The 13,893-nt window shown below is 56.5% G+C and overlaps 1 protein-coding gene across 1 annotated transcript in view; it reads right to left on the reverse strand.

Moving 5' to 3' along the window:
- Window positions 1-2,766: 2,766 nt before the first annotated feature.
- Window positions 2,767-13,893, reverse strand: part of TMEM132E (transmembrane protein 132E) — a 37,381-nt gene continuing 26,254 nt past the window's right edge. The window contains exons 4-9 of the mRNA XM_067309519.1: window positions 13,131-13,323; window positions 12,655-12,798; window positions 7,986-8,191; window positions 6,950-7,229; window positions 6,649-6,840; window positions 2,767-6,052 (exon numbers count right to left, since the gene is read on the reverse strand). Of these exons, the coding sequence (XP_067165620.1) occupies window positions 5,015-6,052; window positions 6,649-6,840; window positions 6,950-7,229; window positions 7,986-8,191; window positions 12,655-12,798; window positions 13,131-13,323 (2,053 nt within the window). The 3' untranslated portion in view covers window positions 2,767-5,014. The remainder of the gene's footprint in view (window positions 6,053-6,648; window positions 6,841-6,949; window positions 7,230-7,985; window positions 8,192-12,654; window positions 12,799-13,130; window positions 13,324-13,893) is intronic.

Here is a 13,893-nt window from a genome sequence, read left to right on the forward strand (position 1 = left end):
GCTCCAGATCCTGCAGTCCCTAGAAAGTCCTGGAAAATTCCTACAAAACACTGGGAAACTCATAGCAAGGCTCTAGACCTAGGAGTCCCTCATCCCTGGGCATTTCCCCTTGCTTCTTCAGTTTTCATGGATCTAAAACCTCGCTAAGAGGATTCCAGGTTTCTCACTGCTGCTGGCCCTACCTGAAGCAGCACTAGTCTTCGGTTCACCAGATAGTCCCTGAACAACACAACTGGGCCTCAGCATCGCTCCTCTTCCTCCACTGAGATCTCCTCCTCCTCCTCCTCCTTTATCAAAATGACACGGGGCCCTGTGAGATTCAGAGCAGTTGCCTGCAGCTCTCCCAGCCCCAGGCTGAGCTTCGTCCCTCCTTGCTGAGCCAGGCAAAAACGCAGGTGATGGACCCCTGAAATAATGGTGCAATTACCAAAGTAATTATCCCAGCTGCTGTGCAAATCCTGCACTGTTAATGTCAACAGTGAAGAGAGGCAGCAGTGCACAGGTCCTGCTTTAATTAAACTTCCCCGGACAAGCAGAGCAAATAACCAGTTGGAGAGACGCCTCTCACTCCCGTTCCCAGCAGATAAACGTCTCCCGCGGCGGGGAGCTGCAGGATCCGGCTAGCCTTGCGCTGTCCCCAGCAGGACGCAGGACAGCACCGTGCATGGCATCGGGGCGTCCCCTTCCCACACCTCTGCCAAACCCCTGGCCCAAGCCAGGTCAGAGGAGAGCCTGGAGGAGGAAAGGGCCACGGCTGCTGGCTGAGAGGCTGGGAACGGGAAGGGATGCTGGTACCAAACACATTCCTGGGGCCAAATTTAGGCTGGGAGCATCCTAGGGAAGACAACTTTCATTGGCCATGTGTGTGGGCCTTGCGTAACACACCCAACTTGGTGCAGAGCCCCTCACCCTGGCATCAGGCCTGGCGCCTCCTGCCATGAACGGGGGGCATGCACTCAGCAGGGAGGAGAGGAGAAGTGGCTCTCTCTTTCCCGAGGCTGGAGGAGGTATATTTCTATTTCTTTTCCTCCCTCACCGCTCTCACTTTTTCATATGAGGGGATTGGATGCTTTATGAGGTTTGATTTTTTTTTTTTTTTTTTTTATTAGTGTATATCAGGTATTTAAGCAAAACAGTAAGTTCATGGGAAGGTGGCAGGATTGGAGGGGGGGTGAACGGAGCATCTGTTTAAAAGGCAAACGCCTGAGTTGATAAATAGGGAGAAGGGAGTGTGCATCCCCGGGCACTGCCTAGTCACAGGTGTTTTGTGTAGCCTTACAACACTGCATTAAAATGCAAATTTGTCCCTGCCTGCTGGGAGCAGATAGTAAAACGCTAAACAGGAAAGAGGCAGCATAGAATAAACAGAGGGCACAGCGAGAGGGGAGTTGAAATAGAGGCTTCTTTTTAATTATTTTTCCCCTTTCTTTTTCCTTAAGTGACTTTTTGCCATTTTAGGACCAGGATATTTTTTTTACCAGAGCCGAAGGAATATGGGAGGGGAAGATGCCAGAGCTCAGGACTAGCTGGGTGCTGGGGTGCAGGGTGCTCCCTAGCGGGTCCCGGAGGAGGTGGGCACCCTGGGAGCAGGGGGCCGAGCAGGGGGTCGATATCCAAAGCCCTTTACCATGTCAGTGCAAAACCCACCTCGTCCTCCTGGGTTTCGTTCCCCAGAATTTTGACCGGTTCCTCCCTGAGAAACTTAGAAGGTGCTAGGAGCCCAAATAAACTTTTGGCTAGCTGCTTCGCCTCATGTTCCTGATGCCCAGGGGTGCATTTTTAAGGACTGCTGTAAAGGGCATTGCTCAGGGGCAAATACCTCTGTGTGTGTTCATATGTGTATATGCACGCGTGCACACACACACACACACATGCACATGCGCACACACACTCATATATATAGCTAGATATAGACATATAGATATATGTATGTATGTATATGCATACATACACACACACACATATATGCACTTATATAGATATAGACATATGTGTATATATATATATATATATGCATACATACACACACACACACACGTATTTATATATAGATAAATTGATAGTTATATAATGTGGAGAAGTTTATGCTCTCATCTTTCAAAAGCGAAGCCTCCCTCTGAGCCAGCCTCTCTCCCAGGCACCTCTCCGCGCTGTTGCCAGCATCTGCCCCCCCCCTCGCCAGCCCGTCGCCCCGTCCCCACCAGCATCACAAGCGTCCCTGTGCCGCGCAGCTCCAGCGGCACTGCCGGAGCCTGGCTGGCAACGGCCGCATGTCCCCAGCAGGAGAGGAGCCCTTGCAAGCAGCTCAAATTCCCCGATGCATCGGCACTGGTTTCCCAAGGGATCCCGGAGCCCTGAACTTTATCTGTCAGCTGAAATGGGAACTGATGGGCTGGAAAACTGCTGCTGATGCTCGGTGTCAGATCCTGGGCCTGGCTGCAGCCCCTGGAGAAGGCAGTGGGAGAGCAGCCAGTGCTGCTTGGGGAGGGGATGCCTCTGGGATCCAGCCCCAGCGAAATCATAGCGGAAAAGAAAAGGGGGGGGGGACAATCTGGTGGAGACTCAGCCGCGGGGTTACAGGGGGCTGGAGCTGCGTTGCACCGCACGATCAAGGCACCAGCCCACACCTCCCAGCCGGCGTTCGATCCCGCCGCGAGCGGCGTCTGTCCCCTGCTCCCCTCCGCAGCCCCAGGGACGCACTCAGGTACCAGGAGTCGGGCGCTGGCATGTCTTATTACAATTATAAAATTTTATTATACACTCTTCTTACCTTTCCCCCTCCTTTTCTTCTTCTTCTTTTTTTTTTTTTTTACAAATATTCATATATGTTAATTTAACGATGAGGTTTAGAAGTTCCAAGCAGGGAATTCGGCTGTATTAATTTTACTGCTCAGAATTATTATTAGATCAGCGGCTCGTTCAGTCGTACCTGGGTCCTTTAGATAACAGGGCACAGTAAAATGTAACTGGTCTTTGAGCATATCTCAATTCCCCCATATATATATATATATATATATATGTATATGTATATATAAAATCAGCATAGAGCTAACCGGTAAGTTTTAAGGCCGCTGGGGGAGAAATTCTCATAGCCTGAAAACGATAAACTCTTTAAAGAGCCTTTCAAGCCACCGCATACTGCCACAGGCTGCTGCTTTCCAGCAACGGAAACTGAGGCACAGGGACCAGCACAAGAGATGGCTGCGCCTTCGCCTCTTCCATGGCACTGACCTCTGCTCAGCCTCAGGTTTCCAAGGGGGAAAAGGATCCGGGGGGGGAGGGGGTCCCAAAATCCCCAGCCCCAGCCCCAAGGGCTCAGCCGGCGATGCTGCTGAGGCCAATATGTGCGCTTATGCGGGGTCGAACCCAGCGATGCCCATGGGGCTTAGGGCAGCGGCTGCGCCCCAAACGAGGGGTTGCACCGAGCCGGCCCCCGGCCTCTCGTTGCCCCCCCAGCAGACCCCAGGGACAAGGCTGGCAGGCGGCGCCGGCCTCCACCGAGCCTGCTTGGAGCATCCGAAGCCCAGGCATGGAGACGAAGAGATACAGCCCATCACAGTGCTGCAACGCCGTTTGGTTTGGCTTTCTGTTTTGTTGTTTTTTTTTGTTTTCTAGTCTTTTATTTAAGAAAGAAAAAAAGAATTAGACACAGTGGTGGGTAACTTCCAATCCAGAAATAAGCCGCTGCCAGCCTCCACCTCCCCCCCGCCGGGTGATGCAGGGGGGTCTCCTGTCCCCTCATCTGTCCGGTACCCGCAGGGTGACGCCTGGGTGAGGATGCTCCGAGCGGGACTGGGCTCGGTGCCGGCCGTGGGACCGGCCTGGCAGCCCTGGGCTCTCAGGCAGGCGGGAGACGGAGGTTGGGGAGCCGCCGCAGGAGCGGGGTGAGCGGGGAGGCAGCGGTTCACGGCAGGCAGAAGGCACCGCGGCGGCTGCGCCCGGCTCCAGGCAGCCCCGCTGGGCTGGCGCTGGGAGAACTGGGACAGATCTGGTCCTGGCCGGGACTAAGGCTTGGCTCCCCGGGGCGGCAGGACGCCCCAGCACCGCCGCTCGCCGCCGTCCCTCCTGGCACGGCCGGGCACCCCGAGCGCCACCCAGCAGCCGTGGGGCCAGCAGCTTGGACCTTGCTCTCTCCAGGCAAATCCCACGGCAGGGCCAGGCCGGCTGCCCAGGGAGGGATCGGCGTGCAAGCCGGGGGGCGGCTGGGGGGCCAGGCTCCATCCCCAGCCCCTCCGCCGCGGCGGCTGAGCTGAGGAGGGCGGCGGGGCGGTGAATCCCTGAACGTGTATTGAATTCCTAAATTGTGCAACAAAGTAAAGCAAAGACGATCGTGGGTTTTGCCTTTGGGAGCCACGCGCGGCTGGGGGGGGGGGGCGCCACGCCGCGGCGGGGGCCACCGGGGACACGGACCCATCGGGCTGCACCGGGGAAAAGAGACAGAGGCCACGCCCCCGTGTGAAGCCACGCCCCTTGGTGGATAAGCCACGCCCCCAATAGGGAAGCCACGCCCCCTGGAGCACATCCCAACGCTCGGCCAGTGCAAGGACCAGCTCCTCCAAGCCCAGACCAACCCCGTTCCTCTCCTGCGGGGCTCCTGACGGGGCCGTGACACCTCCCCCGTTCCGCACCCACAGCAGCATCCTTCTGGCCCAGAGCCATTCGCCGCTGGACGCGTGCAGAGGTTTCATCCACATTGGTTTTCCACCCTCAGCGTGGCCCCCGCGCTCCCTCTGCTTCCCGCGGGCTGACGGGCTTCGTTATCCGTGCGTAAATTCAGTGCTTCCCCTTGGGAAAAATAAAACCGTAAAGGGCGAGTAAAGAAAAAAGCCCCGGGGGGGGGGGTGCATTCGAATGGGGTGAGGAGGATGTGACATGTGCAAAAGAGAGAACACACACGAGAGCCGAATTTGGGTCTCCGGCCCCCCCCCCCAGGAAGCAGCCGGTGCGGCGTGGTGTGGCATGGCATGGCGTGGCGTGGCGGCACCCTCCCTCCCCCGTCCCCTCTGCCCCTGCGTTAAGCGATCTCTTTGATTCTGCGGATGTAGTTGTGAAGCTCTTCGGGGTCTTGGAGCCCCATGTCCTGGCAGACCCACTCCAAGTCCTCCTCATCGGCAATGGGGATGGAGTTGTAGGCCAGCTCGTCAGAGGGCAGCGTGGCAAAAGTGGTGAACTTCACCCGCTTCCGTTTGGAGGTGGGCGAGTTGAGTGGGTCCTCGCTCTGGTCCCGCGTGGAGCCCCCCGAGGAACCGTCCCCGCGGCCATGGACCTGGCTCTGCACGCTGGTCTGCGAGCTTCCACTGCTGTGGTGGTCCCCGTGGCAGCAAGTCTGGACATTTTCCAAGGGGTTCCCAGGACTCTCGGGCTGGGGGGAGAGGTCATTGTGAGCCCGCAAGGGCTGCCCGTTGCCCAGGAAGACCCAGTGGTGGGAATGGTCCATGTTGGTCTGACCTTCTGGCGGGATGCGTTTGTGCCGGTATTTCAGCACAAAGACAATGCAGTTGATGAGGAAGACCAAGATGGCCAGACAGAAGACACCCAGGAGGGCATACATGCCTATCTCCAGGTCTGTCAGCCCCCTGGTCACCTGGACAAAGCCGGTGGGGATGGTGGGGAAGTCCTCGGTGGGGTGAGATGCGCCAGACATCCTACTGTCCTCACTTGGCTCCGCTTTTCTCTCCACCTCTGCCCGCAGGGTGGTACTTGCTGCTGTCTCGTCCCGCCCCGCCAGCCCCGGCTTGCTCGGCACGTGGTCGTAGTCGTAGGTTGGGTCCTCCTCAGAGCCGAAGTGGACCCGCACACTAGCCAAGGCTGTGAAGAGCACGCTCTTGCGCTTGGTCTTCTGGCAGCTCTCACAGATGACCAGCTCAGCCCGGAGCAGCTCCCCCGACCCCTCGTTCTCTGCCACCACCAAGGGGAAGGCCCGGTCCTGGGTTACTGAGACCACTTTCTCATCCAGGCTGGTCACCACCAGGTTGTAATCCTTGGGGTCATAGAGGGAGAGGGGGGCTGTGGTGCCATCGCTGTAGGAAATCCACAGGCTGAGGAGTGCTTCCTGCAGGACCAATACAGACAACTGTTGCCCAGCAGGATGCAAGTCCACCTGCATCCATCCATCCATCCCTCCTTTTCATCCTTCCATCCATGCAATTCATCCTTATCCCTCTCCTTTCCTTTCCCTCCATCCACCTATCAATTCATCTTCCTCCTTCCAACCTTGACCTGGTTTTTCCTTTTCACCCATTTTTTCCTCCCATTATCCACATGCTCCCGCAGGCAGGATCATGCCTCTGAATGCCTTCTCTTACCAAGAGCCTGCCAAGGATTTGGGACAGGGCACAGGCAGGTTTCTGGGTCCCTCCCTCCTGGTGTCAGATGGTCCAGACCCTCAGTCCCTTCTCCGCTAAATTAAATGGCAGTTTCCTGAGCTCTGCTTCCTCCCACCATCACTGCCAGGGGCTCCGTGTGGAGCAAAGGCTCAGGGATCAAGGAGAGCTTCAAGGCTCGGAAGCTATGGGCAGGATTTGGGAAAGGGGTTTTGCAAATGGAGCCCCCACCCCACGTCGAGTGCCATGCTGGGTTCCCCCAAGCACCAGCGCATACAGTGGGACCCCTCAGCCCCGGGACCAGCCCCCCCACCCCTTGCCTCACCTGCTTGAAGAAGCTGAGGGTCTGTTGCGCGGCTGTCTTGGCAATGATGGTGTGGCTATTGCCAGGGCTGGGGTGGAGGGAGAGGGAGAGGCTGGAGACCACCTGGGCCTTCAGGTCTGTGATGCTGACCTTCTCGTCTGCCACCGTTACCAGTGTCTCACCCAGCACCGCCTCCATGAGCGGGGACACGACCTAGAGGGGACGAGGGTGCCCGTCACTGACTGGGCCCTCCTCCCTGGTGCTCTCCTCGCCCCACGCCAGGGAGATGCATACAGCCACCCAGAAGGTGGCTCAGGTGTACCTTGAAGAGTGTGGTGCCCGGCTCCCTCCCAGCCAGCGTGAAGCTGTCCACCATGTGGGCCACCCGTGGGTCATCCACACGCATGAAGTCGCTGACCAGGTCAGTGACTTCCACCAGCCAGTCTGGCCCTAGCATGGTGACAACCTGGCCCGTGCCCTCCGCCGACGTGGTGTGGAATTGGGTGAAGACCTGCAGCGTGGCGTGCTGGTACTGCAGGGCACAGCCTCGGCTCTGCTTCCTCTCCTCTTCTTCTTCCTCGTGGTCGCTGTCCCGCACTGACCTGCGGGACACAGGAGCAGGTGGGGAGCGGCGCCAGCCCCCTCCACGGCTCTTCAGCCCCCAGGTGGAGGACAGGGGTGACCGGGCAGAGAGGGGTAAGACGCTGCGGAGAAATGCAGGGTCTCCCAAAGCAGGAAAAAAAAACTGTTTGCTCCTGGCCAAAAAAGAGACCTGTTGCCTATGAGGTCTCTGAGGGCTTTATCAGCACATGGCAAAGTGGGTAAGCTGGATCTATGACCACTAACCAGCAGAGGGCCACAGAATAATTCAGGTTGGGAGGAACACCTGGAGCTCTCTAGACCTCAAAGCAGGGCTAGCTTTAAAATGAGTTAGCCTCATCCAGATGAGTTTTGACCATTGCCGAGGATAGAGGTTCCCCACCACTTCCAGGGTTTGACCACCCTCACTGTGAATTTTTTCTCCTTACATCCAAACAGTAATTTCCTTTGTTGCAACCTTTGTCCATAATCTCCAACCCTTTCACTCTGAGTTAAGTCTGGCTCCATCATCTTTAAAACCCCCTCATTAAGTAGCTGAACAGGGCGATTAACCGCCTCCTCACTTCGCCTTCTCCAGGCTAAACAGACCCAGCTGGCTCAGCCTTTCCTTGTGCATCCCATGCCCCAGCACCCCCACCATCTCCGTGGTCCTCCCCTGGACTTCTTCCATCTTGTCAATGCCTCCCTTGCACTGGGGCATCAAACCGGAGCCGGGACCCTGACGCAGCCTCATGCACGTGCACCCCCGCAGCACCCACCTCCTGTCTGGCAGGATGGGCACCCTCCAGCCCTTCACTTGGCTCAGCCGGGCATCCGAGAGCTCGATGTGCAGTGGCAGTTTGGGCACCCACACCGTCATCTCCAGCGGAGCAGAGAGGTGCTCATAGGTGAAGGTGACCCGGGCGCTCATGGAGCCCCGCGACTCCTTCCCGCTGACAAAGACATAGTCGCAGCTGCTGGAGACCTGGGGGAGAGGGGCAGAGGAGAGGGGAGTTGCAAAATGCCTGCAGAAATCACATGGATCCTGGAAAGGAGTTGTTCAGAGGGCTGAGAAATCCTGGAGGAGTAGGACTGAATCAGGCATGACCCGGTTAAAGGTCAGCCCAGGAGAGGAGATGCCTTCTCCTCCCCAAAGTCCTTGCTCAGAGGAGTGGACCCTCATAAACAAGGTCTGCAACAGATATTTCTCTCTCGTCCTCCTGCTCTGCAGTCCCTGGCCCACTTTCAGCTCCTCCAGGCACCTTCATTTGGTGCTTCAGCTTCTTTGACTCCTGCGCATAACTGTACCCCGTTACAAAGCTCAGATTAGAAGCACTCATGGGTGCCTTCTCAGCTTGGCCCAGACCACAGGGCTTGCAAATTGCTCATCTTGGACATCAGCCCAAAAAGCTCCTCCGCCACCACCCAGCAAACACAGGCAATGAGCACAGACCAGCCATGTGCCCAGGTGTCATGGAGGGGGGCCATGGCCCCATCCCCATCACTCATGCTCATGCCAGGAAAGGCTTCCAAAAGAGCCCGGCTGAGTCCCATTCATTTCCTCTATTTCTCCCTCTCTTTTTTTTAATTCCCATTTATGCAAACGCTGTTAGTTAAATTTGCTATAAAACAAATATGTCCTGCGGGGGCCACTTATTACCGACCGATCCAAGCCAATTAAGGAGATAAGAGGAAGTGACTGAAGTATATCGCTTGCGTTTCGTCTTAGGGCACCAGAGTCAACAGCACCTCTCCCTTCCCGGCAATGCTGGAAGGAGAATCAGTCTAGGGGGGCTTAAACCTCCCATCTGGAGCAGTCCCAGGCCTAACTCTGACCCTTCTCTCCCCTCTGCACTGCCAGGAATTGTGTCTGAATTGTTTGTAGCTGGAAAAAAAAAAAAAAAAAAAGATCTGTTTCCTCAGCCAGCAGCACAGTCACTCTCTTTCTCAGCTGTGCTGAGTGTCTCAACAGCAACATTTCTTGTTTCCAGTGAGCTGCTCTCCCATACGGATTCTCTGATGGCTGATAAGGGGTTGAGTCCATGCCGTACGCTAGCTGACAACAAAGGTGATGATAGTATCACCGTCTCTCTCCACCTCATCCTTGGGGACCTGTAGTCATTCATCTGCAGGAACTTTGTATTTTAGAGCTTTTGAGCAAGGCCTGATTTCTACAAGAGCTCAGGGCTGCGGGGCCCCTCCGCAGTGCATTCATGGTCCCGTGGGGCCGACAGTGCCTGCCAGCCTTCCCTGGGGTGACAGAGCTGCCAGGACCACACAAGCAGTGAAGGACACTGAGCCCACAGACTGGAGCTCTTTGGAAAGCTCTTCGGACGGCAGGAGGGAAGTGCAATGCAGAACAGTTTGTTCGTTGCCTCCATATCAGATAGATACCAGCTCAGCATGTCTGAAAAGACGATCTCAGCTCTGGCAGGGCAGCCTTTGAATAAAGATGAGCTCTTGGGCGAATCCCCCAGCAAGGGAGTGCTCTGGATATTGTGCCATTTATCACAATAAATATGATGGGCTGCTGCTTGCATTACCTTAGCTAATAAATCCCCCCAGCAGTCTCTTTCTGGGGGCCACTTGCTTTTCAATTGGCTGGGGGAAAAAATACGACAACAAAAAATACCAGCACATCAGGCTTGTCCTGATGATGGAGTGACTGCAGATTAGCTTTTAAATGAAGTGAGCGCTTGTTCAGAGATACTTCCTGGATTCGCAGCAAGGCATCGGTAAGCAAGAGGCTGAGGTCTCCCTGGGCACTGAGCCAAGGCGCCAACAGCTCCATTCCCGTGGCCAGGAGCTGCTCCAAGCTCCCAGTCAGCATGGTCTACAGACTCAAGGGCGGTACCGAGACAACGCATCCTCTCCAAGGCCCTCAGGGGTGGAAAGAGCCACCACAGCTGGTGGGATCCCATGTTTGCTCACCAGGAGATCCCAGCGGTGGCCAGGGGATGATCAGGGACCCCAAGGCTGAAGCCAGGCCACCGAGCTGATGTGGTTGTAGCATGTCTTCAAACAGATGCGTGAGGGTGATGGTGGGCTCCTAAGCAAGGCTCAAATAGCAGGTGAGGTTGAGCATCTCCCAGTTGAGTATCGCTGGAGGTGAAGGTGGCCCTCCTCTCCCTGCAGGTCCCCTGGGCACATATGCAGTCCCTGAGGTCATGGCACAGGCAGGGAAGGGGTATTATTTCTACACTATCTTGAACGACCAGGTCCTCCTCTCTGGGATGATTTGCCACATGCCACCATGGAAGGGACGGGGGTCACAGTTCTCATCCGTGCTCTCCCTCCATCTTTCATCCATGGCCCTCGCACCCGTGCTGCTCTTTGTCCAGCAGGTCCAGGATGTTTCCTCTCCATGTTATACAGAGGGGCAACCACTGCATGCCTACCGAGCCACAGATGGGGTGGGGAGAAGCAGCCGTTTCCCGCTCCTCAGCTCTCCCCAATGTTAAATTATTTACAGTAACAGATACCAGATCCCACTATGTAAGATATGATTTATGTAACAGGTTTATAGCCCTGACACCGTAATCATACTCCCCAATCTCAGCAGGTAACTGAAAGCTCCCTCGGAAACGAATCTCCAGCACAAACACAAAATAACTCAGCAAGAAATTGCGAGGGGCTCCAAATGGAAAGCAGGAGGCGAGGGAGCCGTGGGGCTGGAGGGCTGCTCCATGTATTATTCATCCCCGCTTGTGTGCACGCGTCTGCTCCCCCCAGGCCTGGGGACAGTGTGTAAATAGATTTATGAGCAGAAAGGCAGCACATTAAACAGTTTAAGTGTCTTGGAGTCCATCCTGAAGTGTATTATTGCTCCAGTGTTTAATCATGCTGCAGAGGACTGGTCTCCATAAATTAGACCCCGGCATTGTAAATCGCACAGATTGGAGCTGTAGTCACAACTTGGACAAACAGTTTGTGACACCAGCTGTCCTCCCCCATGCGCCTGGTGCTCATGGGCCCCCCAGTCCCCTGCAGGCTGACACAGGGCTCTCCGGGCGCGCAGGAGAGCGAACCCCCGAGGGCAAGCGTGGCTGCAGTGCTGGGCATGGGCACGGGCAGTGGGGCCACAGCCATCCAGGCTCTGCCCACTGCCCTGCAGACCCACCAGCCCCCCGCCGCAGCTCAGAGAGCACCCACGGCAGATGCGGATGGGGAAGGGGAGAAGGGGCTGAGGGACACGAGAGGATCCCCAGCTTCCAGCGCGAGTCCCCCGCTTCTGCAGTGCAACACGAGGGGAAAGGAGAGGAGGGAAACAAAAGTGATGGACAGATATGGAGATGAAGAGATGGCTGACTGCCTGGATGCATGTGTGAAGGGGGGAATGGGTATAGTGGGAATCAGGGAAGAATGTATGTGGATGGATGGATGGATGGATGGATATAGTGATAGAATAATATGGGTGGATGGATATATGGATACAAATGGTGATAGAAGAATATATATGGATGGATTGATGCTCTTCACCTGATATGGATGACTGGGCAGATGCTCCCTATAGAGACAGCTACACCTTTGCATTCATCCGGCAAGCACCTCCCACACAGCCCTCCCGCTCCTTTCCCCAGCTGCAGGCCCCTTTTCCCTCCCTCGGCCTCCCACCCTCCCCAATCATGCAGCTCTGTCCCCCACGCCTCCGGTCAACCCCGGTCCCAGCCCCACACAGCCAGCCCTGTGCCTCTCCAGCAGCATCAGGGCCCTGCCATCCAGCGCCTGCTCTGCAGGTGCCTGGGGAGAGCCGCGGCACTGGGAACGTCGGCCAGCCGGAGCTGAGCCCAGCGTCCAGTCCTAATGGGAAATAAATGACACTCAGAGGCGCAAGTGAAGCAGCTAACGAGAACGTGCTGTTTACCCTGCAAGACGACGATATTTTGCCTTATCAGTAATAAGTGCCTTGATAACCCATAGTTATTGCCACTGCCTAGTACCAGCATGCTCAGTGCTGGAGCATCCCACAGCCTCTCCGGGGACAGCGACTGAATGTCTTTTCTTCCTCTCCGCAGAGCCCAGGGAAAGGCAAAACTGGATTGAAGCTGCAGGAGAGGCCAGCGCTCAGCTCAGACCTGCTCCAGGGGCACGAGAGGAGGGGTCACCCCAGGGTGAGGGTGGTCCCCACGTTAGTACCCCCACATTAGATGGGACTATGCCTGGGAGAGGGTGGGCTTGTGGGATGCAGAGGAAGATGCTCAGAGCCATGGGTATAGAGACAAGCACCCTCCTGTCTTCCCCCACGGCAGGTTGCCCCCAGCTGTACACATCCCCACAGCGCAGAGCCTCCCCCTGCACCCACAGCAAGACAGATCTCCCCATCCTAGCACCAAAACCCAGTTTGGCCACCAGTCCTAGTGTTGCTATTTACCCTGATGGCACTGGGAAAAACTCAGCCCCTCACTAGCACCAAGGAGAGCCCAGTCCCGGCCCCCTTCACACACCAACCTTGATGATGTCTTCGTTGTTGGACTTGCACTCGACCATAGCTGAGACGTCCACGATGACGCCACTCAGCTCAATCGCAATGACCTTCACGGGAATGGCCACCGTCCGGCCCGTCAGGATGGCTGTGTTAATGATTTCTGTGTCCTGGGGATGGGGTGCAAAGCAGAACATCAGTCTAATGGGCAGCCCACCTCCCCCAGGAAACAACTTGCAGCCAGCCCATCTCCTACCCAAGCCTTGCAGGCAGAGAAGGGTCCCATGGGTCAGTGGGGACATACAGACATAGAGACCTATTGCCAAGGCAGAGGGGGGTTGGCCTCCATGAACACCACAGAAAGAAAGGAAAGCTGGCAGCCACTTCCACGTGGGGAATGGCGAAGAGACGGGAAGGAGCGTGTGGGATATTGGAGGGCACATGAAGTTCAGGTGATGCATCCGTCAGGAGGGGAGCATGCAGGGACCCCCAGTCCACTCACCATGGCCAGAGGCACGATGGCCCGGATGTCCCTCTGGATGACTGTCAGCTCTGTCACCACCTTCTCCAGGTCGGGCGGTGGGTTGCGGCCCCGGTAGTCAATGTGCCACATGATGCGGCGTGTCACCGACTGGCTGGTGAAGTTCTCCATCTCAAAATCCAGCTGCATTATCTCAGCAGAGGAGTCCCCATCCCTGGGCAAGGGGGACAGGAGGGGGACACCCTCAGCTTGGCGCCTGCCCTGGCAGGCGCCCTGGGATCAGATCCAGCCTGCAGGACACACGGACAGTCCCGTCTAGCGATGCAGAGCATCAGCAGCAGCAGGTCCGAGCTGCACCGGATCAGGGTGCCCGTCTCAGCCATCAAGAGGAACTGGGGCCTGTGCTGCCACCACCACTGCAGTGCAAGCACGTCCTTCGCACCCCAAAAATGGCACAGCCCCGAAACCCAAACCCAGGACAGAGGGAGAACAAATCCACCACTGATTATTGCTCCCAAACACCCCAAAGCCTAACCTTTACCTCTGCCCTGCACCGGGGACTGCTCTGATGGAAAGCAGAAGTGGAAAAAGGGAAGAAAGACCCTGTTTTTTTCGTGCCTCTCCCCAGTAGAGGAAAAATTTGGCCAGCTAAAGCATGCTCTTTCCAAAGGCTGCTCAGTGATATATTAGCACCATGCGCTGGACCTGACCAACGCTGTCAATTGTACCGCGGCCGCGTGGCAGCCAGCCCCGGGGGACGGGCGGCCTGGCTGCGGGGGCGAGC

The sequence above is a fragment of the Apteryx mantelli genome, chromosome 22 (genome assembly GCF_036417845.1).
Source record: "Apteryx mantelli isolate bAptMan1 chromosome 22, bAptMan1.hap1, whole genome shotgun sequence".
Lineage (NCBI taxonomy): Eukaryota > Metazoa > Chordata > Aves > Apterygiformes > Apterygidae > Apteryx > Apteryx mantelli.